Raw genomic sequence first — 26,018 nt, forward strand, 5'->3', positions numbered from 1 at the left:
TCTTTGAACACTCTTATAGTACCCCATGTTCGGAAGATGCGCAGAGTGATGCCGTTACTGAAGCCTGGGAAGTAAGGTGGAGTCGTACACACCGATCTCCCCTCTCTCCCCGGTAGGTAAGACGCTTGAGGGTTTACTCTTCTCAAACCTCGTTGGAGAATTTCCATTCGCCGCATAATTTTCCGTTACTTCAATCAGCTCAGGTCATGTTATTGGATGGTCTTCGTGGCACTGGACCTATCGAAGGCATTCGACATGGTCAGACATTTGGGGACATAGCCAACACTTACCTACAACCAGGCCTGAAACGCCGGGTCACGAATTATCTCTGGGGTCGACAGTCATTTTTGAAATTAATTGATAAGAAGTTGAAACCCCGTTGAAGGCAACAGGGAAATACCCTAGAGCGAGGTAATAATTTCGGCAATTATTAGCCTCTACCTGTCCTCTATTCCACCGGCACACAGTTTTGCCAAATCGAAATATCTTGGAAATGATTGTGAAACTTAACATAGTCAATGTTGAGGTGTTTTCCAATAAGTTTGCAAACCCAATGGATCTCTTGAAAAGATAGATCCATTGGGTTTGAAAGTTGGTCACCTTGAGAATGACAAATTTGGAATTGCTAGCCAAACAATCATTTATGGGCCGATTCGTTTGGAAAGATACAGCTCGTAAAACCCTACAAAAACCGTCCGTCCGTCTGTCAAAATCTCGATAACAGTCGAATTTTTGCACAGACACATAATATTGATGCAGGTCGTTGAAGATTGCAAATGGTCCATATCGGTTCAGATTTAGATATAACTCCCACATAAGCCGAACTCCCGAATTGACTTCTTGAGCTCCTGGAAGCTGCAATTTTTGTCAGATTTGGCTAAAATTTTGCATGTAGTGTTCTGCTTTGACTTCCAACAACTGTCCCAAGTACGCTTGAAATCGGTCGATAACCTGATATAGCTCCCATATAAACCGAGCCCTTACAAGCCGCAATTGTTGTTCGATTTGGCTGAAATTTTGCACGTTGTGTTCTGTTATGAGTTACTAAAGCTGTGCCAAGTGCGGTCCAAATCGGCCTATAACATGATATAGCTCCGATCATCCGATTTGACTTCTTGAGTCCTTACAAGCCGCAATATTTGTCCGATTTGGCTGAAATGTGATTTTCTGTTACGACTTCCAACAACTGTGCTCAGTACGGCCCGTCTATAACCTGATATAGATCTCATGTAAACCAGTCTCTCAATCATCTTCGTTCGGTTCGTAGAAGCTTTAAGTTGGTGTGTAGAATAAAATTATGCCCTTCAACTAAATTTATTTTGTATAAATTTTTAGCACAATCCATGGTGATGGGTTCCCAAGATACGGCTCGGTCGAACTTACGAAAACAAGGACAGAATTTATTTTTCGTTTGCTAAACACACTTTTATCTGCAAAATTCTAGAGAATAATTAAGATATTATTATTCGTTTGTTTCTTTCAACGTTTTTAGTCTGTATTTTCGTTTTTAGAAATTTGGAGCTTTTCCTCGGAACGATTTTGTAAAAATAATTTTACATTTTAGTTTCAATGCTTGCACGTTCATATTTACCTCAAGTTGGGGGAAGTTAAGATGAACAATTACTATGAAAAAACAATTTCGTGGCCGTTAAGAAATTGTAGCGCTATGTGAAGTTCTCCAGCGCTATGTGAAGTTCAATATTCTTCAAATTTAGTTAAGTTTTACTAGTATGGTATGGAATATGTGAAATTACTTATTCCATTTTGAATATTACCTCATTTTTAACACAAGGTAAAATTCAAACAACTGAACATTACCACATTAGCTTTATAAGTGATACAGTCATCACATTTAGATCGGTATCATTTGACCATTTAGATCAGCATTACCATACATAAAACTGCCACTTACCCACGTAAAATGCATCATTATTTCATACAAATAGCAATGTGAGTAATGAGTTCCGTTTAAGTCCCCGATAGAATTTTTTTAGTTGCTTGCCAAAATGTTTAAGTGTGACTTAATGAGACAAGTAAACATACGCTGTGTTCAGTCGGGCCGAATTTTATATAATCTTCATTGTGGATAGTATTTTGTGAAGTTTATTGGACATTTTCTTATTTTCAGCAGAAACTAGAGTATAATTTGAGGTCATAACAGCATCCCATATTTGTCTGCCCTTCACAATTGGATGGTGGTCATTCCCTTGTTACTCATTGAAATATTGATCTAAGTCTATTTTACCCATGTCTGTCTTTCGAAAGCACCGCAATTTAACTTGCGGTAATGAAAAGAAGTCATTGGGCTCTGATGAAATTTTGGCCGCTCGAAAAGGCGGTGGTTTAAGCGGACTTGTGAGTCATTGTCATGGAATCGTTTTCGAATTTCTCCAAAGACTTCCGGCAATCAAATTGGTATGTAGCACTTAGATTTGACCTCCTATGTTGCTCAAGCGGAACGGTCGCCACATAACCACTTCTGCCGAAGAAACAGGTCACACCATTTGCTTCGAAGTGTTTCTTCCAGGTACGACTTTCAATGGATTTGCCTCGACTTCGAAGACCCACACGGTCGATTGCTCTTTTGTTCGGGCTCATACGCATAGATCCACGATTTATTACCTATGAAGATCTTATATTTTGAAGCATCGCGATCGTATTTTTTTAGCATTTCACACTAATCGACTCATTGTCCGAACTGAACATAGCCCAGATCGGGCCAAATTTGGATTAGCTGCCATATAGACCGCTTTAACGATTTAGGGTCTAAAGCCCATAAAACGCCGTTTTTTCTATTTCGCTGGAATTTAGAGCAAGGAGTTGGACTAGATCTCCCGTTGTCCGAACCAAATTTGGTCCATATCGGACCATACTTTGATTTAAATTTGGAACATGGAGTTGCACTAGGCCATCCGATATCAGAACCGCGAATGGTCCAAGATCACCACATGATTGGGACATCTATAAGGCTGAGCTAAGAAAATGTAAGGGCGAGCTTAGAAAGGCTCAGAACAAATCTTGGGTAGAATTCTGCAGCTCCGTGGAGGATACATCTGAGGCCTCTAGCTTAAGGGAGATTCTGTGCTCTAGACCTATTACGGTGGAATATATTCAGAAGTCAGAGACGGTATGGACAATGTCTAGTGAGGAAACACTAGAACTACTCGTTGATATTCTCCAACGGACAACTTGGCGCCAGAAGAGGTTTTGAGCCCTTAGAAGATGCAGTTTTTATCCGAATAGGCTGTGTCAAGTATAGGCTGTGCCATAGTACGACCAAGCGTGTTGAAATGCTACTGAAGCCAAGAATGAGGAATATAGAGCAACCCTGTAATCAGTAGCAACGCGCCAGATGAAGGAGAGATATCGGGAGAAAAGGAGAGAGGCGAAACGTCTATTCCGCAGAAAGAAAAAGGAAATGGAAAGACGTGAGTGCGAGCGAATTGAGATGTACAGGAGTCAGAATGAAGTCCGGAAATTCTACCAAAGAATTAAACACCAAACCGATGGTTTTGGTGCAGGCACATCCTCCTGCAGAGACAAAGAAGGAAATCTGGTAACTGACACAGACAACATGCTGAGGATATGGAAACAACATTTTACCCAACTGCTAGTGTCCGACGTTGGCGGCGAAGAGGATACCGCAGAACCAATCAATGATGATGGTAAAAAATGTTTCGCTCCTAGTCAGAATGAGATCCAAATAGCAGTGACCCGACTAAAGAACAACAAGGCAGCAGAAGCCGACGGGTTACCCGCTGAACTATTTAAGACCGGAGGCGACACGCTGATAAGGCGTCTGCATCAGCTTATCTGAGCAATCAGGCTAGAAGAACGCATACCCGATGATTGGAACCTCAACATACTATGAAAGGAACATACACAAGAAAGGAAACATAATAGTATGTGCCAACTACAGAGGAATAAATCTCCTCCCCATCACATACAAGATACTCTCGAGCGTACTGTGTGAAAGTTTAAAACCTAAAGTCAATGAGATAATTGGGCCCTATCAATGCGGCTGCTAAACCAGACCAGATATTCACACGTCGTAAAATACTGGAAAAGACAGCACCTACCACCTCTTTGTTGACTACAAAGCCGCTTTTGTTACCACCTTTACGTTCAAAGGTATTTCAAGCCATGTCTGAGTTTGGTATCCCTGCAAAATTAATAACACTCTGCAGGATGACACTTGCTGATACGCGTTCCTCAGTAGGAATAGGAAAGAATCTCTCGGAACCATTTAATACCAAGCGAGGTTTCAGACAAGGAGATAGCCGATCATGTGATCGCATTAATATCCTCCTGGAGAAGATTATACGGAATGCAGATGTGAATAGATAAGGCTCACTAATCAAAAGAGAGCACATGCTACTCGCCTATGACGACGATATCGATATCATAGGTCGGTCACCTGAAGTAGTAACTGCAGCCTTTGAAAGAATGGAAAAAGAGTCAGAAAAAATGGAGATAAGACAAAATGGATGGTTTCAACTCCCAAAACTCCTTGTACAACCGATCAAATAAAGAAAACGGAGAAAGTTGGGAACCACATCTTTGAGATAGTCAGCAACTTTAACTACCTGGGCACCGCCGTAACCGAAACGAATGACACCAGTTTTGGGATTAAGCGAAGAATAATATTGGCAAACAGATGCTACTTTGGATTAAGTAAGCAATTTAGAATCAAGCCCACCTCTCAACAGACGAAGATTACATTATACAAGACACTGATACTACCCGTGCTGTTATATGATTCTGAGGCATGTGTGAAACAGATAAGGCAGTGCTTGGAGTATTTGAGAGAAAGATTCTTTGTAAAATATATGGACCAGTTTGCGTTAATGGACAATATAGGCGTCGTATGAACCACGAGCTGTATGACGACAATAGCATAGTTACATGTATCAAAATACAACGGCTTCGTTGGCTAGGTCGTCAGGTTGTCAGAATGGATGAAGAAGCTCCAGCAAAGAAGTCTTTTGAAGGCAAACACGGTGGTACACGCAAACCGGGAAGACCAAAAGCCCGATGGAAAGAACAAGTTGTGGGAGACACCTCGAAACTTGGTGTCAGAGGTTTTAGAATGAGCGTAGAAGATCGAGGCGCGTGGAATGCAATTCTATTGGATTGCCCAAAAAGTAATTGCGGATTTCATATAGTCGCGTTAACAAATTTTTTCACAGCTTGTGACTCTGTAATTGCATTCTTTCTTCCGTCAGTTATCAGCTGTTACTTTTAGCTTGCTTTAGAAAAAATTGTAAAAAAGTATATTTGATTAAAGTTCATTCTAAGTTTTATTAAAAATGCATTTACTTTCTTTTAAAAAATCCGCAATTACTTTTTGGGCAACCCAATATGTCGACTAGTGGAACAAATGTTCTGTCATAGCCAATTGAAGTAAAGTAAAAGTAAAGCTCCTATATAGAAGCTGCAATTTGGCTGAAATTTGGCATGTAGTATTCTTTTGCGACTTTCCATAACTGCGCCAAGTATGGTCCAAATCAGTATTTAACCTGATATGGCTCCTATATAAACCGATCTCCCAATTTGACTTCTTGAGCTTCTGGAAGCCGCAATTTTTGTCAGATTTGGCTGATGTATTGTTTTGCTACGACTTCCAACAATCTACATCATGATATAGCTTCCATATAAACCGAGCTCTCAATTACTCTTGTTCGGTTCCTAGAAGCTTTAATTTTTGCTAAATTTGGTATGTAGAGTTAAATTATGCCGTTCAAATTAATTGCAAATTGCAAATTTTGCAAATTGCAACTAAGGAACAGGGGCAAACTTCTCACCTATCAATGAGTGCAATCCGATTCAAGTTTAAGCTCAATGATAAGGGGCCTGCTTTTTATAGCCGAGCCGCAGTGCGACACCTCTTTGGAGAGAAGTTTTACATGGCATATTACCTCACAAATGTTGCCAGTATTAGGAGGGAAAGCCACCGCTGAAAATTTTTTTTGATGGTCTCACCAGGATTCGAACCCAGACGTTCAGCGTCATAGGCGGACATGCTAACGTCTGCGCTACGGTGGCCTCAAATTAATCGATTTTGTGTAAATTTTTTCCAAAATTCATTCGTTCCGGCCGAATTTAGCAGGTTTTTACTTGTTTCTGATTTTATGAACTGAAGCAAACGCAGTTCGTTTATATTTTGTTTATAAATGAAATTCGAAAATGACGTACTGCAGTTAACGATCCATTCATGAATGCCCCTATAGTTCATTTATTTCTACGCAATAAAATTGATTCATTTGGTGAAATGTGTGTGAATTGTGTTCAGTTTCATTCAACCACATTAATTAATTACTAAATTTCATTTCATTTCATTTGTAGACAAACGTTCGAGCAGCAAAAGCCTATTTTTTTCACTTTATTCCCTTTTATGCTTGAGTTTTGTTGTCATTTCGTCTTCTTTGGTTTTGCCAAAAACAACAAAAAAAAAGCAACTAAATTAAATAAGTAGAACGCAACAGACAATTTGCTTTGAAGATTAAAATCAAAAGTATTTTTAGCCTAAAATGAAATTAAAAAAAAAATACTAATAATAAATAAAAATACGAAAAAATAAAATCAATTAGCATTGGATTTTGCAAACAGCAATTGCATTATTTCTGGTTTTGGTTTTTTACGTTGGTTTGGAGCAAAAAATTCTAAGTCTAATTAACATAGAAGGGAGTCCAAGTTTCGAAATGAGTTGATTGCGGGAATCTAAGACTTATACTAACTTTGGGCTAAAGCCGTTCCAAGCCGATCCAATTGAGAGCCAAAACTACAATGATTGCGATACAGAGGATAGGGCGGTTCATATGACTGCGATGGAGTCGATGTGATATTTGGACTAGGATTATTTAAATTTAAGACACCTTCACGTATCAGACATTCCTTGAGGGCCAACATGGCTGCTGTTGATTTGGGATGCTTTTAATCGAGTGATAAATTTTTAGAGCACTTCACACTTCACAATGTCTGCTCACTTTTAATTTAATTATATTACTTATAATTTAATTTAAGTGAATATTATAGATTTTTTTCGATTTTTTTTTCTTTTGTAACTGAAAATAAAATACAAAAAATTCACTTTATTATTTTTCTTTTTTTTTAATAAATAAATTTATATATTTAGCTTTTTAGCTTATTTTTCACTTCTTTCAGAATTTTATTTTCAAAAACATTCGACACTCACATCCGTTTGGTTTTATTTTTGTATATATGGAAGTTGTATGGGGATTTTCATTTACAATTTAAAAATAAACACCACTTTTTTGTTGTTTGAATAGATTCACATCTCCCGCTTTGCTCACATGCAAGCATTTGATTTTCAATTTGTTATGGGATTTGTAGAGAGAATTTTCACTTATAAACTCACAAATGAGATTAAAGGGCACTTTATTTCATAAAACTTAAATTTTATATTTGGTATATTTTTTTTAAATTTTCGCTAATATCTTTTACTTCTTCTTCTTTAAAATAAAACTATGATTGCTTTTTTTTGCATTTAGAAATTTTGCATTTTATCGATGCGGCACATAATTTCATTTGCTTAGACGTCTCGTCGACTTGCGGTTATAGACACAATGGGACGGCATTAGACAACGGGTCCGGCGACAACGTTGACAACGCTGGCAAGTGGAAAGATACAACGCAACACAATTGACAACTTGCAGCAGCAAGAGCGCATTAAAACTGAAATGAAAACATTCGCTTTTCCTGCGACTGACTAGCTATGACTGAATACATTGGGGCTCATCGTCATCCTCCTCATCATCATCAACATCATTATCATCGTCATTACCGGCCCCTCCACATCGTCATCACTCATAGTTGAGAACAGTGTTTTCAAGCAAAATAAAACACATAACGAATAATCAGTATCACGTGATATATCATAAATGAATTGTTCGCAGTGGCAGCAGTGGTTGATAATTGTATCCAAATGTCATATGAGAAAGTGAAAAGTATTCAGTATGTTCTGCCATTTCATCATGGAGAAACTCACAAACGAGCTACGGCTGCAAATGTTTGTGGCCTGTCTTTATTGAAGAATTGTGTTCAACGATGAGCTTAATTTCCGGATAAATAAATAAATAAACAAGCAACACTGTGGTATCTGGGATAGGCAGACAACGCATGCCGTACATGGTGGAGGTGCAAAATTGGACCCTTAGAATAGACTTATTTTTATTTTTGGCTAACTTGGAGATGTTGGAGATCAAGCCAAGTGGTTTCAACTTGGCAAAATACAGGCTTATCTTGGCCTTCCTTGGCTACCCAGGTGAGACCGTGCCATCCGCACGGTCTCACCTGGGTAGCTACCTTTAACATCCGTTAAAGGTAGTGAACTAAAATGTGCCACGAGTTCACCTGTGGAACGATAACAAGTAAAAATGCATTAAGTTCGGTCGGGATGAACTTTGGATACCCACCACCTCCCATATGAAGGGTGATTTTTTAGCTATTATCCTTTTGGCAACACTAGTTTAAATAGCTCACGCACGTTTTGTGTTTGGTTTCACTGTCGAACTTCTTCAGTTTGGTCTACAATTTAACCATGAATCGTCTTACAAACGAACAACGCTTGCAAACTATTGAATTTTATTATCAAAATGCTCTGTTAAGAAAGCTCATCGCGCGTTTCTTCCGTGTTCAGCTACCAATGAATTAGAACACGCAAGAGCGTGCTACGTTCAACCTGGTCGAGTCTTATTTGCCCTCCATCATGGATTGCATTTGTCGAGTTCTTTGCGCGTTATCTCTTTTTAGGCAAACAAAGAAACTAACTGTTATGCTATTGGAGCTTTATCTAGTTATAGTCCGATTAGGACCATCAATGAATTAAAAGTCGAACATTGTAGAAGTCATTGGGTAATATTTCAGTACATTCGGATAAAAATTGCGCCTTGTAGGGGCTCAAGAAGCAAAATCGGAAGATCGGTTCATATGGGAGCTGTATCAAGCTATAGATCGATAATGACCATATTGGGCACGTATGTTGATGGTCATGGGAGAAGCTGTTGAACAAAATTTCTACCAAATAGGATAGTAATTGCGCCCTCCAGAGACCTGACAAGTCAAGATCCCAGATCGGTTTATGTGGCAGCTATATCAGGTTATGTACCGATTTGCGCCATACTTAGCACAGTTGTTGGGTGTCAAAACAAATTACCCCATGCAAAATTACAGCCAAATAGGATAAGAACTGCGCCCTCTAGAGGCGGAAGAAATTAAGATCCCAGATCGGTTTATATGGCAGCTATATAAGGTTGAGGACCGATTTAGACCATACTTAGCACAGTTGTTGGAAGTCATAACAAGACACCTCGTGCAAAATCGGATGAGAATTGCGCCCTCTTATGGCTCACGAAGTCAAGATCCAAGATCGCTTTAAATGGCAGCTATATCAGGTTATGGACCGATTAGAACCATACTTAGCACAGTTGTTGGAGGTCATAACAAAACACTTAGTGCAAAATTTCAGCCAAATAGGATTTGAATTGAGCCTCTAGTGGCTCAAGAAGTCAAGATCCAAGATCGGTTTATATGGCAACTATATCAGATTGAGGACCGATTTAGACCATACTTAGCACAGTCGTTGGAAGTCATAACAAGACACCTCGTGCAAAATCGGATGAGAATTGCGCCCACTTGTGGCTCACGTAGTCAAGATCCAAGATCGCTTTATATGGCAGCTATATCAGGTTATGGACCGATTTGAACCATACTTAGCACAGTTGTTGGAGGTCATACTTAGTACAAAATACTTAGTGCAAAATTTCAGCCAAATAGGATGGGAATTGAGCCTCTAGTGGCTCAAGAAGTCAAGATCCAAGATCGCTTTATATGGCAGCTATATCAGGTTATGGACCGATTTGAACCATACTTAGCACAGTTGTTGGAGGTCATACTTAGTACAAAATACTTAGTGCAAAATTTCAGCCAAATAGGATGGGAATTGAGCCTCTAGTGGCTCAAGAAGTCAAGATCCAAGATCGGTTTATATGGCAGCTATACCAACACATGGACCGATATGGCCCATTTACAATCCCAACCGATCTACATTGACAAGAAGTATTTGCGCAAAATTTCAAGCGCCTTGCTTTACTTCTTCGAAAGTTTGCGTGTTTTCGACAGACGGACGGATGGACAGGCGGACAGACAGGGCTAGATCGAATATGTATAATTTATGGGGTTTTAGATGAATATTTCGAAGTGTTACAAACGAAATCATGAAATAAGTATACCCTCATCCTATGGTGGAGGGTATAAAATGTCACAGTTTGTTGCGTTTTAGTGGCTGGTGGCATCATTGAACACGGTCAACATCTAAGTAAGAAATAATCTTCAAACATTAAGTTACATGTACCGTACTATCGATTCAAAAAAAGATTTCATGAATTTTTCTGAATTTTATGAGTATTTTTTGAAAAACTTTCCTAAAACTCTTAAAAAATCACCCTTTATTTTATCAAATTCAAATGGCAAATAACTGTTTATCCGTTTCAACAAAAAATTCTGAATTTATGATGTCATACAGGACTCACTAAATGAGGTTGCGGTAATCGACCAGTCGACATAAAATTTAATGAAATTTTGACAGTGGATGACATTAAGCATGTCAGTTGGTCCCTTTTTATAGCCTCCACCATAAGATGGGGGGTATACTAATTTCGTCATTCTGTTTGTAACTACTCGAAATATTCGTCTGAGACCCCATAAAGTATATATATTCTTGATCGTCTCGACATTTTATGTCGATCTAGCCATGTCCGTCCGTCTGTCCGTCCGTCTGTCCGTCCGTCCGTCTGTCTGTCGAAAGCACGCTAACTTCCGAAGGAGTAAAGCTAGCCGCTTGAAATTTTGCACAAATTGTAAATGGGCCATATCGGTCCATGTTTTGATATAGCTGCCATATAAACCGATCTTGGGTCTTGACTTCTTGAGCCCCTAGCGTGCGCAATTCTCATCCGATTGGGATGAAATTTTGCACGACGTGTTTTGTTATGACATCCAACAACTGTACTAAGTATAGTTCAAATCGGTCCATAACCTGATATAGCTGCCATATAAACCGATCTTGGGTCTTGACTTCTGGAGCCTCTAGAGGGCGCAATTCTTATCCGATTGGAATGGAATTTTGCACGACGTGTTTTGTTATGATACCCAACAACTGTGCCAAGTATGGTTTAAATCGGTCAATAACCTGATATAGCTGCCATATGAATCGATCTTGGGTCTTGATTTCTTGAGCCTCTAGAGGGCACTATTCTTATCCGATTTGAATGAATTTTTGCACGAAGTATTTCGTTATGATATCCAACAACTGTGCCATGTATGGTTGAAATCGGTCCATAACCTGATATAGCTGTCATATAAACAGATCTGGGGATTTGACTTCTTGAGCTTCCAGGGGGCGCAATTCCTATCCGATTTGGCTGAAATTTTGCATGACGTATTTTATTTTTACTTTCAACAACTGTGTCAAATAAGGTTCAAATCGGTTCATAACCTGATATAGCTGCCATATAAACCGATCTGGGATCTTGACTTCTTGACCCCTAGAGGTCGCAATTATTATCCGATATGCCTGAAGTTTTGTACGACGGATCCTCTCATGACCATCAACAAACGTGTTTATTATGGTCTGAATCGGTCTATAGCCCGATACAGCTCCCATATAAATCGATCTCTCTATTTTACTTCTTGAGCCCACAAAGGGCGCAATTCTTATTCGAATTGGCTGACATTTTATACAGGTCTGCAACATATAATTTAATTGTGGTCCAAACCGGACTATATCTTGATATCGCTCTAATAGCAAAGCAAATCTTTTCTTATATCCTTTTTTTGCCTAAGAAGAGATGCCGGGAAAAGAACTCGATAAATGCGATCCATGGTGGAGGGTATATAAGATTCGGCCCGGCCGAACTTAGCACGCTTTTACTTCTTTATATTTATTCTTTGTTTATGTTTTCTCCTATTTGCGTCATTTTTAATCGATACATTTTAACATCCTTAATGCCCATGGAGCCTTTTCAATTTCTGTTTTCGGCAGACCTTCTATTATTCAGCCATGGATGTCATATTTGCATTATATACGATTTGTTAGACTGTTCGGCGTCATAGGCATGTCCGCCTATGACGCCGAACGCCTGAGTTCAAATCCCGGCCAGAATATCAACAACATTTTCAGCTTTGGTTAGGGCGCTATTACACGGCATATAGATGTCTTATGACATGTCACTTTTTGTATTCACATGTAATTGAAAATATTGGTCAAAATAGTCAATTTACATAGGGTTCATCATTTCTACAATCACACCTGTATGTTATTTTCGTATGACATAACCTAAAAATTTGAGCAAAATCTGATTTTTTTATGCGTAACAATTGTTAAAGTTGTGAGAAAGCTGGTAAAAACATAAATTTGTGAAAACAATTTAATTTGGGGTAGCTTTCATTCGACTGACAACAAAAACAGCTGCTTTCGGTATGTTTTTGTCAGAAGCAATAGGGCACGCTCTAATCGAAAAAAAAATTAGATGTGCTATTTTGAAAAATGATTTTCCTATGTTGGTTTCGTTTGTATCACACGACATGTACAACAGAGATCTGCATCGGTCGAACGCAACTAATGCCTCCACGCATTATGTTTTAATTTTTGAACTACTCAAACAGAGTATTTCTATGTATTGAAAACAACGCTACTTGAATGAACACATAAACAAATGACGATTAAGGTGGTGGGTTTTTTTTTTGTATGTTACCGCATGGTTTCGTGTAAGTGGCGTTGATTTTGCTTTTTTGCTTTTTTGCCTTTTTGGATGTCGGTTACATGATTCTGAGTGCGAGTTAAAAAAATGATGAAACATCCAAACCAACGCTGAATTGTCATAATATCTTATTTTGCATGTACTCGTAAGAGGGTGAAGTAGTGTTACCGCTGTGCGACTAATGCCGGAATTTCCAACATTTTTAGAGTCAAATTACATTTAGTTTAACCTCTTAAAACTCACAACTTTTCTGTGATACTTCCTGCAAAAGTGCGACTTACAAATTCTTAGACCCTGTCTACTATTTGCTGAGGAAAAGTTTTTTTTTAACTTTTTTAATCGAATTTTTATGCGACCTTTTCAAATATCTCAACGGTAACCCTGTTTTTAAGGGCGCCCCGGTAGCCGAGTTGGTAGCGTGCTTAGATTACCAGTGCAGAGGTCGTGGGTTGGATTGCCGCCTTGATCTGTCGCTACTGTGGTATCACAATGGACCTAAAATTTTCTAAGTGAGTCCGTAAAGGACTGCCACTCTTACCTAACCTTACCCTGTTTGTAACTATCAACAGAACTACAAAGATAACAATTTTCCATCCCTGCCCGTTTCTAAAGCAACACCGCAGCATCATCACTATGATTTGATTGAATGCGTATGCTTTTTTGTGCCATTTCAGGTGTTAGTTGGCTCTCTATTGCTCTCATTCTTTTATACATAACAACGCCTTTGACGAAATGGATGAAGTCACACGATGTTACACGACGAATCATTCAAACGAACAAACGTGCAATTGAGTGTCATTACTTTTATTCATATGCATCATGAGGTGTGCCGAAGGATATTGCTGAGTTGATTTCAGTTTGCGTTACATGTTTACATCCATTTTTTTGGAGTATAGCGCAAATCAAAAAAGTGACACCGCTTACAGTTCTCTGATGTACGAGTCGACACGTGCTTAATTTGACATGTCATAAGACAACTTCATGCCGTGTAATAGAGCCTTTGTCCCCTTACAAATGCTGGCTATATTTGAAAGGTATCCTGTCATGCTAAAACTTCTCTACCAAGTGGTGTCGCTATGCAGCAAGCCGTTCGGGTTCGGCATAAAAGAGGAGACCCTTTATCTTTAAGCTTAAGCTTTAATCTGACTGCACTCATTTATATGAGAGAAGTATCTCCTGTTCCTTAATGGAATGTTCATGGGAAATTTTGTAGTAGATTATTCGGGTATGTTTCGCTGATCTGTTTCCTCCTAGCTTTTCGCTTTCTTTTTAGTGGTTAACATCCAAATGATTAATCGATTAGCCATCATAAATTATTCGATTATTTGTTTTTTTTTTTCTTTGAAAATGTGTCGTTGTCAATTGTTCGATTATTTCAAAGGTCATGAATAATCGTATAACGATTTATCTAGTGTACACCCTACAAAGTGTGGCTGCGTAACCCCCATATTGTATTAATCGCAATGAAAACACTGTGCAACGCGTGCAGGCAAACGAACAACGCTAAGTATCTACGAATAATTCGTGGGGCATTTGTTTTGTATTTGCAATGAAAGTATCTAGAACTCTCACCTCGGCTCATCTCACAGTCAAACACAGCGCCATATCAGCCAAGCAAACAAAAAAAGCAAAACGAAAAAAAAAAATTAAATACAAGCACAAAGAGCGGCAGAATTTTAAGGAAACAAAAAAAAAAATACCGAAGAAAGCACACAAAAGTATTACGAGTACTAAACACTAAAAATAAATGCTGTTGTAGTCAGACAATAACAAATCCAAAAACACAAGAGACAACAAAAATGGCAATGAGACCAGGGTTGCCGTTGTACCCAACCTGCGAGTGTAAGCTAGCAAAAAATACTTATTTGGTATAGGCTGAAGAGAAGTACTAAATAGCACAGCCAGTTAAGGCATACAAAAGACATTATGCAAAAGTTTAGCCAAATTCACTAGTAATTGCGCCCTCTACAGGTTCAAGAAGTCAAATTGGGAGATCGGCTTAAATGAAAGACATGATAGGTTATTGAAATCGAAGTCCATAATTCTAGCTAATCAGATCAAAGTTGCTCTATCTACACTGATAGGAAAATTATGGTACTTTGCCAATACATTGGCAAAGTTTTTAAATACAATTTGATATCAATTCAAATCAGACGGCGTCACATTTGTATTCTTGTCATAGCGCCGGAGGTAATGTTGAGCTTTGTACTTCAAATAATGACGCCATTATAAAATAATTGTTAAAGAAATAAATAAAGTGTTTTAATAAAATTTGAGTGCGTAAAAACCTGCTAAATACTCGAAAGCGGTGAAAATGGAATTAGTACATTAGTGATAGCCTCTTGTGTTGACAACGATGCTGTGTTGGTGTATTGATATGAAAACCACTTCTGGAAATCAATGAAATCAATTGCTAAATACAAAGAATTGAGGTTGGTCACGGTGTAACATTACTTTTTGTAATTACTAACATAAATAATCGAAATAAAATTAGATTAAAATTATTTTCAATGGTTTTTCTTTTTGGTTCATTAGGGGTTGGAATAATCAATTACGGTTTGGTAATAAAACCAATTATAGTCTGGTGCTAAAACCAATAACAGATTGGTAGTAAAACCAATACCAGTTCGATCATGAGGATAGTACCAAACGGTATTAATCATTTTATGTTTTATCCATACCATCCGGTATTGTTTTTGTTGCTTTACTATCTATGCAGTATGGTACTGAAATGAGCACGTTTAGTATCAACTTTTCTCTGGGTGTAGGTATTGAAGACGTTTAGTAGGGAGATTAGTTTTTTATGGGAGCTACTATTCTAAATATGGACCGATTTTCCAGCGAAACAACATCTGTGCGAAATGTTTGTACAAAAATTCAAGTGTCTTAGACCAATATTTCGCATTGTGTCTAAGACCAATAATTACATATTCCATCCTGTAACACTAAGCGATAGGCGAACAGACGATGAACGACTGGTTTTAAATCCTGGCGTTAACATCAGAAAACTTTTCAGCGGCGATTTTCCCCTACTAATGCTAGCAACATTTCTGAGCAGCCATGTAAAAACTTTCCGCCAAAGAGTTGTCGCTCTGTTGCCGACCTGACATATAGATGGCGGTAGTGGTATGAAATTACCTGATCAACAGATCCTTGTACTCGTAGATATTGCGACCATTGGTATACATCGGCGAAAACTCTCTCGTCAATTTAATTGATCATTTCTATTTATATTGATATTTTTTTTAAAAACCCGTATGGAATGCAAACAACTACTGAGACACATATCTCCATTTACCTACCGGTCAATATCTCATTCAAGAACTTCCTAAAATCCGACTGTGCCAACATTTATTTTGATCTACCTATGAGAGACTCACATCTCCATTTGCCTACTAGTTAATATCTCAATTAAGAAACATCCTTAAATCTGCATTTGCCAATATTTTTGGATCTACCTAGAATTGTCCCTTTTTAATCTCCATTTTTGCGAGGAAATCCATCTCTTGTACGCAGCATTAAACAGGAAAATGCTGCACAAGTGCTTTTAACACACCAACAACAACAATCCATCTCTTGTACGCAATAAAGTAGAAAAACAACAGTGCAAAGATATATTAAACAGGAAAATGCTGCACAAGTGCTTCATACATACTTGAAGCTTATGACTCAGGTGTGATGTGCATTGCTTACAATAACGATGACCCTTTTTACTGTGACCCTGTGCTCAAAAAATTTTTACAAACAGGGTGTGCAATAAACAACAACAACAACAAAATGATAACATCAGTTGAGGTGTGTGACCAAAGCCATTTTTTCTCATTTTCTTTCCAAAAAATTTCTCTTTCATTTCTTTTCTTTTAATAAACCCATCATAAATTGAGCAGCATTAATTTTCAGCAAACAACAGACTTATCAGCAGTAGGTCTGCTGTTCTGAAATTGCAGAAGTAATGCTGTAATAACAGAACTACAGCTCTAATAGCAGCAAAATTATCTACCAAAAATCAGCAGACAGTGTTTGCTGTTTTCAGCTGACTTTTTTCTATGTGTCCTGATTTGTCTGAAAAACTGTCAATTTCTTTTCTTCAAAACTCATTTAAATAATCTCCCCTTGGTGAAATACTGCTGTAATAGCAGAACTACTGCTCTACTTAAGCAGCAAAATTAACTACCAACAATCAGCAGACAAATGTTGCTGGTTTCAGAAGACTTTTTTCTATGAGTGTATGTGCCCTGATTTGTCTGAAAAGCTGGCAATTTATGTTCTTCAAAACTCATTTAAATAACCTCCCCTTTGTCTGTAGTATTCGATTTGTCATTCAGCTCGACTAAAACAAGCGAATATATGAAAAATAACTTCTCTATGCTTTGTTTTCTTTGAACGATTTATTTTCGTAGAGAGTAGGATGTTTGTTACGTTTTCTAGTAAATGTTGGCAACACTGGCAATGAGACCAAAACCAAAACCAAAACCAAGACGAAGACGACAACGTTGAGTACTGAGTGTGAATGAAAACAAACAGCAGCAACAACGAGATGGGCAACAAATAACAGCAGACAAGGATAGAAAACAAAACACCAACCGCAATATCAACAACAACAGCTACAGCAACAATAAACACATACCAACAATGGATAGTAATTATCTTGTAGATACACGTTGTTCCTCAGTGAGTATTTTTTCATGTGTTCTCATCATGTGAAGAGTGTGAACAAATAAATAAAATCGTACCACACAAGTGCTAGTAACATCATTATCATCATCATTCTCCTCCCCATCATCATTATCGTCATTCTGCTCATTATGATCCCAGTCGTTGTCTTCCTTATAATCTGTGAGAGACACAATTAGAAAACATACATCATCTGTGTGCACTGCACATCATTTTACTCGTAATCTATGCCATCTCCACCCTCTCACCCTCACCGAGAATTTCGTAATCAATGTTGCATCGTATTACAACCGCATGCAATGCATAGAGCAAACTAAAAACTCTAGTGGATATTGCATCCGAGCTTTAAATAAAGTACAACTGAATTTTTTGACAATTCTATGTTGGGAAGTTTAGGTTACAAATCCCTTATCAATCGCTCCATAAGAATCACAATAAGAAGGGAATAGTAAAACCGGACCCCCCTAACGTTGCCGACTCACGCAATCGAAAAAAGGACCATGATTTGTGGATCGGCACCTGGAATGTCCGCACTCTCTATAGAGAAGTTGCAGTATACGCGCTGGCGGATATATAAGAAGAGTACAAGGCAGATATTACCGCCTTACAGGAAGTGCGATGGACTGGGAATGACGTCACTACAACACCAAAAACGAGGCATGAATTTGGCTGGGGATTTGTGGTTAGTCGGAGACTGAAACACCTTGTCGCCAGCTTTACTCCGGTGGATGAGAGGCTAGCTACAATCCGCATAAAAGCCAAATTCTTCAACATCAGCCCTATTTGTGCCATGCCCTGCTATCAGTAGCAACGCGCCAGATGAAGGAGAGGTATTGGGAGAAAAGTAGAGGTATCGGGAGAAAAGGAGAGAGGAGAAACGACTATTCCGCAGAAAGAAAAGGATATAGAAAGACGTGAGTGTGAGCGAATTGAGATGTACAGAAGTTAGAATGAAGTCCGGAAATTCTAACAAAGAATTAAACATCAAACCGATGGCCTTGGTACAGGCACATCCTCCTGCAGAGACAAAGAAGGAAATCTGGTAACTGACACAGATAGCATGCTGAGGATATGGAAAGCAGATTTTACCCAACTGCTAGTGTCCGACGTTGGCGGCGAAGAGGATACCGCAGAACCAATCAATGATGATGGTATAGAATGTTTACCTCCTAATCAGAATGAGGTCCAAGTAGCAGTGACCCGACTGAAGAACAACAAGGCAGCAGGAGCCGACTGGTTACCCGCTGAACTATTTAACACCGGAGGCGACACGATGATAAGGCTTCTGCATCAGCTTATCTGCTCAATCTAGTTAGAAGAACGCATACCCGATGATTGGAACTACAGAGGAATAAACCTCCTCCCCATCGCATACAAGATACTCTCGAGCGTCAATGAGATAATTGGGCCCTATGAATCCTGGAAAAGACCCGAGAAGGACAAATCAACGTCTACCACCTTTTTGTTGACAACAAAGTCGCTTCCGATACCCTTATACGTTCAAAGGTATTTCAAGCCATGTCTGAGTTTGGTATTCCTGCAAAATAAATAAGACACTGCAGGGTGATACTTGCTGACACCCGTTCCTCAGTAAGAATAGGAAAGAATCTCTCCGAACCATTCAGTACAAAATGAAATTTCAGACAAGGAGACCGCTTATCGTGTGATCTCTTAAATATCCTGGCGGACTGCTAAAAAGAGAATACATGCCACTCGGCTATGCCGACGACATCGATATCATAGGTCGGTCAACGAAAGTAGTTACTACAGCCTTTGAAAGAATCGAAAGACGGTCAGTTAAAATGTGTCTGGCAGTAAATTGAGAGCCGTAACCGAAACGAATGCCACCGGTTTTGAGATAAAACGAAACGAAGTTGGGCACAAATTCGTATCATTTAGATTATATTAAGATATAGCTGCGATATAGACCGATCTCCTGGTTTAGGGTCTTAAGTCAATAAGCATTTGAAATTATAACCGTTTACTTATAAACCGTGAGTTGTACCAAGGCCCCCGACATCCGAGTCGAGAATGGTCCATATTGGGGTATTATTAGATATAGCTCCCATATTGACCCGATTTTGTGGAAACTTAGAAGAGTGACATGTTGTCGACATCCGCATCGGGTTTGGTCCATATCGAACTATATTAAGATATAGCTGCCACATTGAGCCACATATGTTATCCGATTTCGTTGAAATTTGAAACAGTGAGTTGCTCTGGGCCTCTCATTGTCTGAACTGAACATAGTTCAGATCTGGCCAAATTTGAATATGTATGTCATATATAGCGATCCAATGATTTAGTGTCTTAAGCCCATAAAAAGCCGTATTATCCTATGTCGCTGAAATTAAGAGCTGCGAGTTGAACTAGATTTCCCGCTGTCCGAACCAAATTTGCCCCAGATCGGATTATACTTTGATATAATTTTGGAATATGGAGTTGAACTAGGCCACCCGATTTCCGAACCGCGTATGGTCCATGTGAGACCATATTTGGATAAAGCTCCCATATGGACCGATTTGCTGATCTGGGATCTTAAGCCATAAAATCCTTATTCCTAACCTGATTTTCTTTAAGTTTTAAACTGTGCCTGAACCGAATATGACCCAAATCGGCCCATACTCGGACGTTAATACAGATATGGAATGTTTATAATAAACCAGCAAGGAAAGGCAAAACTCAGGCGATGCCGACTGTATAATACCCTAAACCTAATACCCTACACTGTATAATACCCTACACCTACAAAGTGGGAGCTATATCTACAATAGTTCTGAACCAATTTGATGGACCTCGGCGGATGTTTTCAAATGGGTTGTTAAACAACCCGTATCAAATCTCGAGCAAATACATATGTTCAAATTGTAACAACATGGATGTGGGAGGTTACAGGAGAAATGATTATGCAAAATTTCGGCCAAATCAAATAATAAGTGCGCCCTCTAGACGCTCAGGAAATAAAGTCGTAAGTTGGAGAAGTTAGGAGAAATTATCCAAAATTTCACCTTAATCGGATAAGAATTGCGCCCTCTAGGGGCTCAATAAGAACAATCGGGAGATCGGTTTATATGAGGCCTAAAAACGGTTATTAGGTCACATGTACAGAATTTGAACAAAGTTCATACGAGGGTTGCCTTTTATATTTCGGGATTGGACTACCCTTGTGTTGCAATCTCTTAACGGACAGATCTATCGTAAAGCTTGATATTTTTCGGATTATACGTTTTGACATACGAGCGCTATTTGTGTTGCTTACAGTAACTTAAAAGATTCATCTCGCCCAAAAGATGGAATCAAATCGTGAACATTTTCGTGTGATTATTTTTTACAACTTTTGATGAGGATTAGGTTAGGTTAGATTGAAAAGAGGGTGCAGATATTAATCCGAACCATTCCACTATTGACATACACCTAAGCCAGTAATCGGCTTGTTGTGCGTTCTAAATACAAAAAAGCAACCTCGAAAAAAAGTAGGATTTCCGTGCTACTAACAAAATCCTTAATTGTTTTCCATGCCACTCGCCTAAGTTGATTCATGTCTGGTATAGTGTCCACACCTAAATGCCGACGTGGATTATCTCAACAACAGGGCATCGATGAACTTAATTCTATTATTGGCGATGAAGCTCCATAAAGGACCGGTGTTTATAGATGATATGGTGAATTCAACCGAGATCGTAGTTCACTCCAAGACGAGTTTTGTGAAGGTCGTCCAAAATCAGTTGTCATGTGACCTATCGTGAGATTGAGACAACCTTAGGCATTGGTGGGGCCAGCATACATTCAATATTGCGTGAACATTTGACCGTCAAAATAAATTTGTAGATTATAGTGTCGTAGAGTCGCTTAAAGATTTGTGCCAGGGGCTGTGGTAAATATTGCAACTGGATATTTAATGTTATGTTAGGGATTCAATCTTTTGACCTGCCTTTGTACCTGAGCACGCTTTCGGAAACACTTAAAAATGGGATTTAATGTGGTGAATAATGGACTTTGCATTCTGCGTGTTTTCTTCTTCCAATTGGCATTAGAATTAATGCATCAAATGGTGTTGTCCTCAGTTTACAAACAATTCATTCTTTGGATCCGGCTGAGTGTTTCGGATAGGTGGATTTTTTTAAATCAAGCTGACCACAGCAGCACCCTATAGCAATATGGGGCTACAAGTCGTGACACCAAGGATGGGACTGAATACGTAGCTTCTGTTTGTCCCAGGAGAAATCTTCCTTAACTTATGAGGGTGGTCGCAACATAATATAAAACCGCGATTTCTTGCGGCAATAGGTCCAGAATAAAACTCAGTGCGGCTGGGAAGCACAGACAAGCCATCCTTTGGATCTGTCTAAGTATTGAAGAATATTATTATACCCACCACCGAAGGATGGGGGTATATTCATTTTGTTGTTCCGTTTGTAACACATCGAAATATCCATTTCCGACCCTATAAAGTATATATATTCTTGACCAGCATAAAAATCTAAGACGATATAGACATGTCCGTCCGTCTGTCCGTCTGTCTGTTGAAATCACGCTACAGTCTTTAATAATAGAGATATTGAGCTGAAATTTTGAACAGATTCTTTTTTTGTCCATAAGCAAGTTAAGTTCGAAGATGGGCTATATCGGACTATATCCTGATATAGTCCCCATATAGACCGATCCGCCGATTTAGGGTCTTAGGCCCATAAAAGCCACATTTATTATCCGATTTTGATGAAATTTGGGACAGTGAGTTATGTTAGGCCCTTCGACAACTTTCTTCAATTTGGCCCAGATCGGTCCAGATTTGGATATAGTTGTCATATAGACACATCCGCCGATTAAGGGTCTTAGGCCCATAAAAGCCACATTGATTATCCGATTTTTCTGAAAAGGTTTGTATTTGTTCAATAAACCGTAAATACGCTCAGAATGATGTATACTTACCATAGAATTAATTGTGTAGTATCTTCACTAGTGCCTTGTAGCAGAAAGCAATTTTGTTTTTAATGTTACCTGCAAAGAAAATAACAAAAAAACTTGTTTTACTTGATGTTTAAAGAAGATTTTATTAAATTAGATAATAAAACAAGTAAAAGCATATTAAGTTCGGCCATGCCTACTTTATTATAACTCCCCTACTTCACCTATAGCTATACCCAAATATGGAGTGGTATTGATCATATTTGATACAGATGCTCAAAATTCTTATAAAAGTGACAGTTTCAGCATAGACGAGCAATAAATCTGCTTTTTATGGGATTAAGACCCTTAATCGAAAGATCAGTCCGACTAGCACCGCAATTGGAAATGTTGTCAAGGAATCTAATACAATTCACTGTTTCAAATTTCAGCGAAATCGGATAATGAATGCTCTTTTAATTTGGTTAAGACCCTCAATCGGGAGATCGGTCTAAATGGGAGCTATATCTTCATATGGCCCAATCTGGTAGAATCTTAATACAACACATTGGGAGCCGTAATACAACTCACTGGAAGTCTGAATACAACTCACAGTTACAAATGGGCTTACCAAACTACCTGGACAAAATTCTATTCGGATGACGGGAGGCTTAAAAACTCACTGCTTCGAATTTCAGCGAAATCGGGATACGGTCTATATTGCAGATACATCTAACTATAATATGGTCTGGACCATATTAGAATCGAATATCGGAAGTATTGATACTACTCAATGTTTCAATGCATGCAATGCATCTATAACCAAATATAGTCTGATTTGGTCAGTTCAAGAACGTAACTGCAAATGGAAAAAATACGAATCCGTTCCGCATTGTGATTGCAACAGACGGACGGACAAGTACACGACCATTCTTAAATTACAATTTTACGACAATCGAGAATATATATACTTTGAGACTCGGAAAAGGATATTTCGGCTATCACAATGGATTGTCTAAGTGAGTGTGAGTCTGTAAAGTACTGTAAAGGACCTAATCCAGACAACTTTTAACTGATGTGGACACTTTTTGCAGAAAAGTCGTTGTAAATGTTGTCACAAATCCAAATCATGCATAACCAGTAAGGAAAGGCAAAAGACGGGCGGGGCCGACTTTACAATGCCCTACACCTACACTATAGGTTCAAAGTTGGAGCTATATCGAATTCTGAACCAATTTTGATGGACCTCGGCGGATGTTTTCAGATGGGTTATTTAACAATCCGTATCAAATCGTGTCGAGCAAATATGTTCAAAATGTAATGAAATGACAAATGACAACATTATTGCATATTAGCCAAAATCTGACGAACATGTATATTGGAGCTACATCTAAATATGAACCGATTTTGACCAAACTTTTAAGATTTTGTGGTAGGCATCGAGGAAAGAGTTGTACACAATTTGACAATATTGGTCAAAAATGCACTTGCAGTGAACCTACAATAGAAGTGAAAATCGGGCGAAATACATATATGGCACTATATATAAATCTGAACCGATTTCTATGAAATTCAACAGTAATATTAAAAGGCTTACGAAAATCCTTCCTGCCAAACTTTTGAGAGAATCGGTTAACAAACGAGCACTTTATTGCAATATTGGCCAAATCTGACGAACATATTTATGGGAGCTATATCTAAATCTGAACCGATTTCTAGCAAACTTCTTAGACATTGTGGTAAACGTTGGGGAAAGCGCTGTACAAAATGAAGCGCTTGCAGTGACTATAGAGGTGAAGGCTATATAAAAATATAAGAGCTATATCTTAATTTGAACCGATTTCCATGAAATTCACCAATAATGTCGAGAGTCATAAGAAAATCCTTCCTGTCAAGTTTCGAGAGAATCAGTTAACAAATGACAATTTTATTGCATTATTACTGCAAATCTTTTTCGAGCAAACTTTATAGATATTGTGAAAGTCGCCGAGGAACGCCTTTTACAATATTTTGGGAAAAGATTAGTCAATATATATATATATATATATATATATATATATATATTATCGATAAGAATATAAGAAAAACCTTCCTGCCAAATTTCGAGTGAATCGGTTAAGAAATTACAACTTTATTGCATTATTACTGCAAATCGGATGAACATATATATGGGAGCTATATCTAGATCCGAACCGATTTTTATCAATTTCAATAGGTTTCGTCTCTAGGCCGAAACATGCCTGTGCCAAATTTAAAGACGATCGGATAAAAACTGCGACCTATAGTTTGTACACAAACTAACATGGACAGACGGACAGAGAGACGACCATAGCTAAATCGAATCAGAAAGTGATTCTGAGTCGATCGGTATACTTTTCAATGGGTCTATCTCTCGTCCTTCTTGGTGTTAAAAACAAATGCACTTATACCGCGGTAGTGGTGTAGGGTATAAAAATGAAAATCGAACCACAAATGGCTTCGTAAATTGTAAAATATAAAGGTAGGTCAAAATTGCAAGAAAAAAATAAAATAAAAGTTAAATACCCCCGTTTTTTTTTGAATTTGCAAAACGGACCACAAACGAAGATTTGTCAGCCCGAAAAAATATCCATTCCAAGTTTCAAAGAGATATCTCGAGCCGTTCTCATACACCATGTTTTGTACCTTTTTTTTCGATTTTCTCTTACGGTGCACTGGTTGCATAAAAAGCTGTGTCAGATAGACTGACTTGTTGGTTCAGGGAGATATAATCTGCTTGCATCAAAACGTCGTTGAAACCTGTGGGATAGAGGGACACAAAGGTCATTTTCATTTAAATACAGGAAAACTTTATCATCTGAAGGCGAAAGATTGTCATCGTAATACTCTATCATTCTTCATATCGAAGACCCTAGAGAGGTTGTTAGATACATATCTTAGGGCGATTTTCTGGAGATCGCCTGTCTCGGAGACAGCATGCATATAAAGGGTGATTTTTAAAAAGCAATAGGAAGGTATTTAAAAAAAGAATTCATAAAGTACAGAAAAATGTATGAAATCTTTATTTGAATCGATAGTACGGTCCATATAATTAATGTTTAAAGATTATTACGGATGCTGACTGAGGAGGGATTTGAACCCATCTGCTACGCAGTCGATGTCATAATACATCTACGAGGTAAGGATCCGAACGAGATATGCAGAAGGGCCGAAAGGGTCTTGCATATGGGCTAGACACATAGGTCTCAATGTTAACCCAGAGAAGACTGAAATATGCGTGTTCACAAGGAAGACGAAGGTGGGCCAATTTAACGTACCACGTTTCCTCAATAAGACGATTTCGATATCTGACAAGGTCAAATACTTAGGTGTGATCTTGGACAGGAAACTGAACTGGAAGTGTCAGATTCAGGAGCGTACTGAGAAGGCTCACAGATGTTGGGCATTATGTAGATGGACCGTAGGAGGGAAATGGGACCAGAATCGTAGGATAGTTCACTGGCTCTACAGGAGCGTGATAAGACCAATACTTACTTACACCTCAGTAGTTTGGTGGACTGCTATAGAGAAAAAGTACAACATAAGGACCATACAACAGGTTTAGAGAACATGTTGTCTTGGCATAAGCGGAGCGATGAGAACTACGCCCACTAGGACACTGGAGACTATTCTAGATATCCGACCCATTGACATGCAGATTAA

General features: G+C 38.5%; 1 protein-coding gene across 13 annotated transcripts in view; it reads right to left on the reverse strand.

Annotated features, from left to right (window-relative positions):
• The window catches only part of LOC106082465 (supervillin), a 927,162-nt gene that overhangs the window by 583,761 nt on the left and 317,383 nt on the right, over window positions 1-26,018 (reverse strand). Inside the window, exons 1-2 of one of the 13 annotated variants that reach the window (XM_059360295.1) lie at window positions 7,465-7,716; window positions 6,738-7,064 (exon numbers count right to left, since the gene is read on the reverse strand). The exons of 9 other annotated variants lie outside the window; for them this stretch is intronic. In XM_059360295.1, the coding sequence (XP_059216278.1) occupies window positions 6,738-6,909 (172 nt within the window). In that variant the 5' untranslated portion in view covers window positions 6,910-7,064; window positions 7,465-7,716. Of the gene's footprint in view, window positions 1-6,737; window positions 7,065-7,378; window positions 7,717-26,018 lie in introns of those variants that run through there. 3 more of the 13 variants (XM_059360294.1, XM_059360297.1, XM_059360296.1) reach the window with 3 other exon arrangements.

The sequence above is a fragment of the Stomoxys calcitrans genome, chromosome 1 (assembly GCF_963082655.1).
Source record: "Stomoxys calcitrans chromosome 1, idStoCalc2.1, whole genome shotgun sequence".
Taxonomy (NCBI): Eukaryota; Metazoa; Arthropoda; class Insecta; order Diptera; family Muscidae; genus Stomoxys; species Stomoxys calcitrans.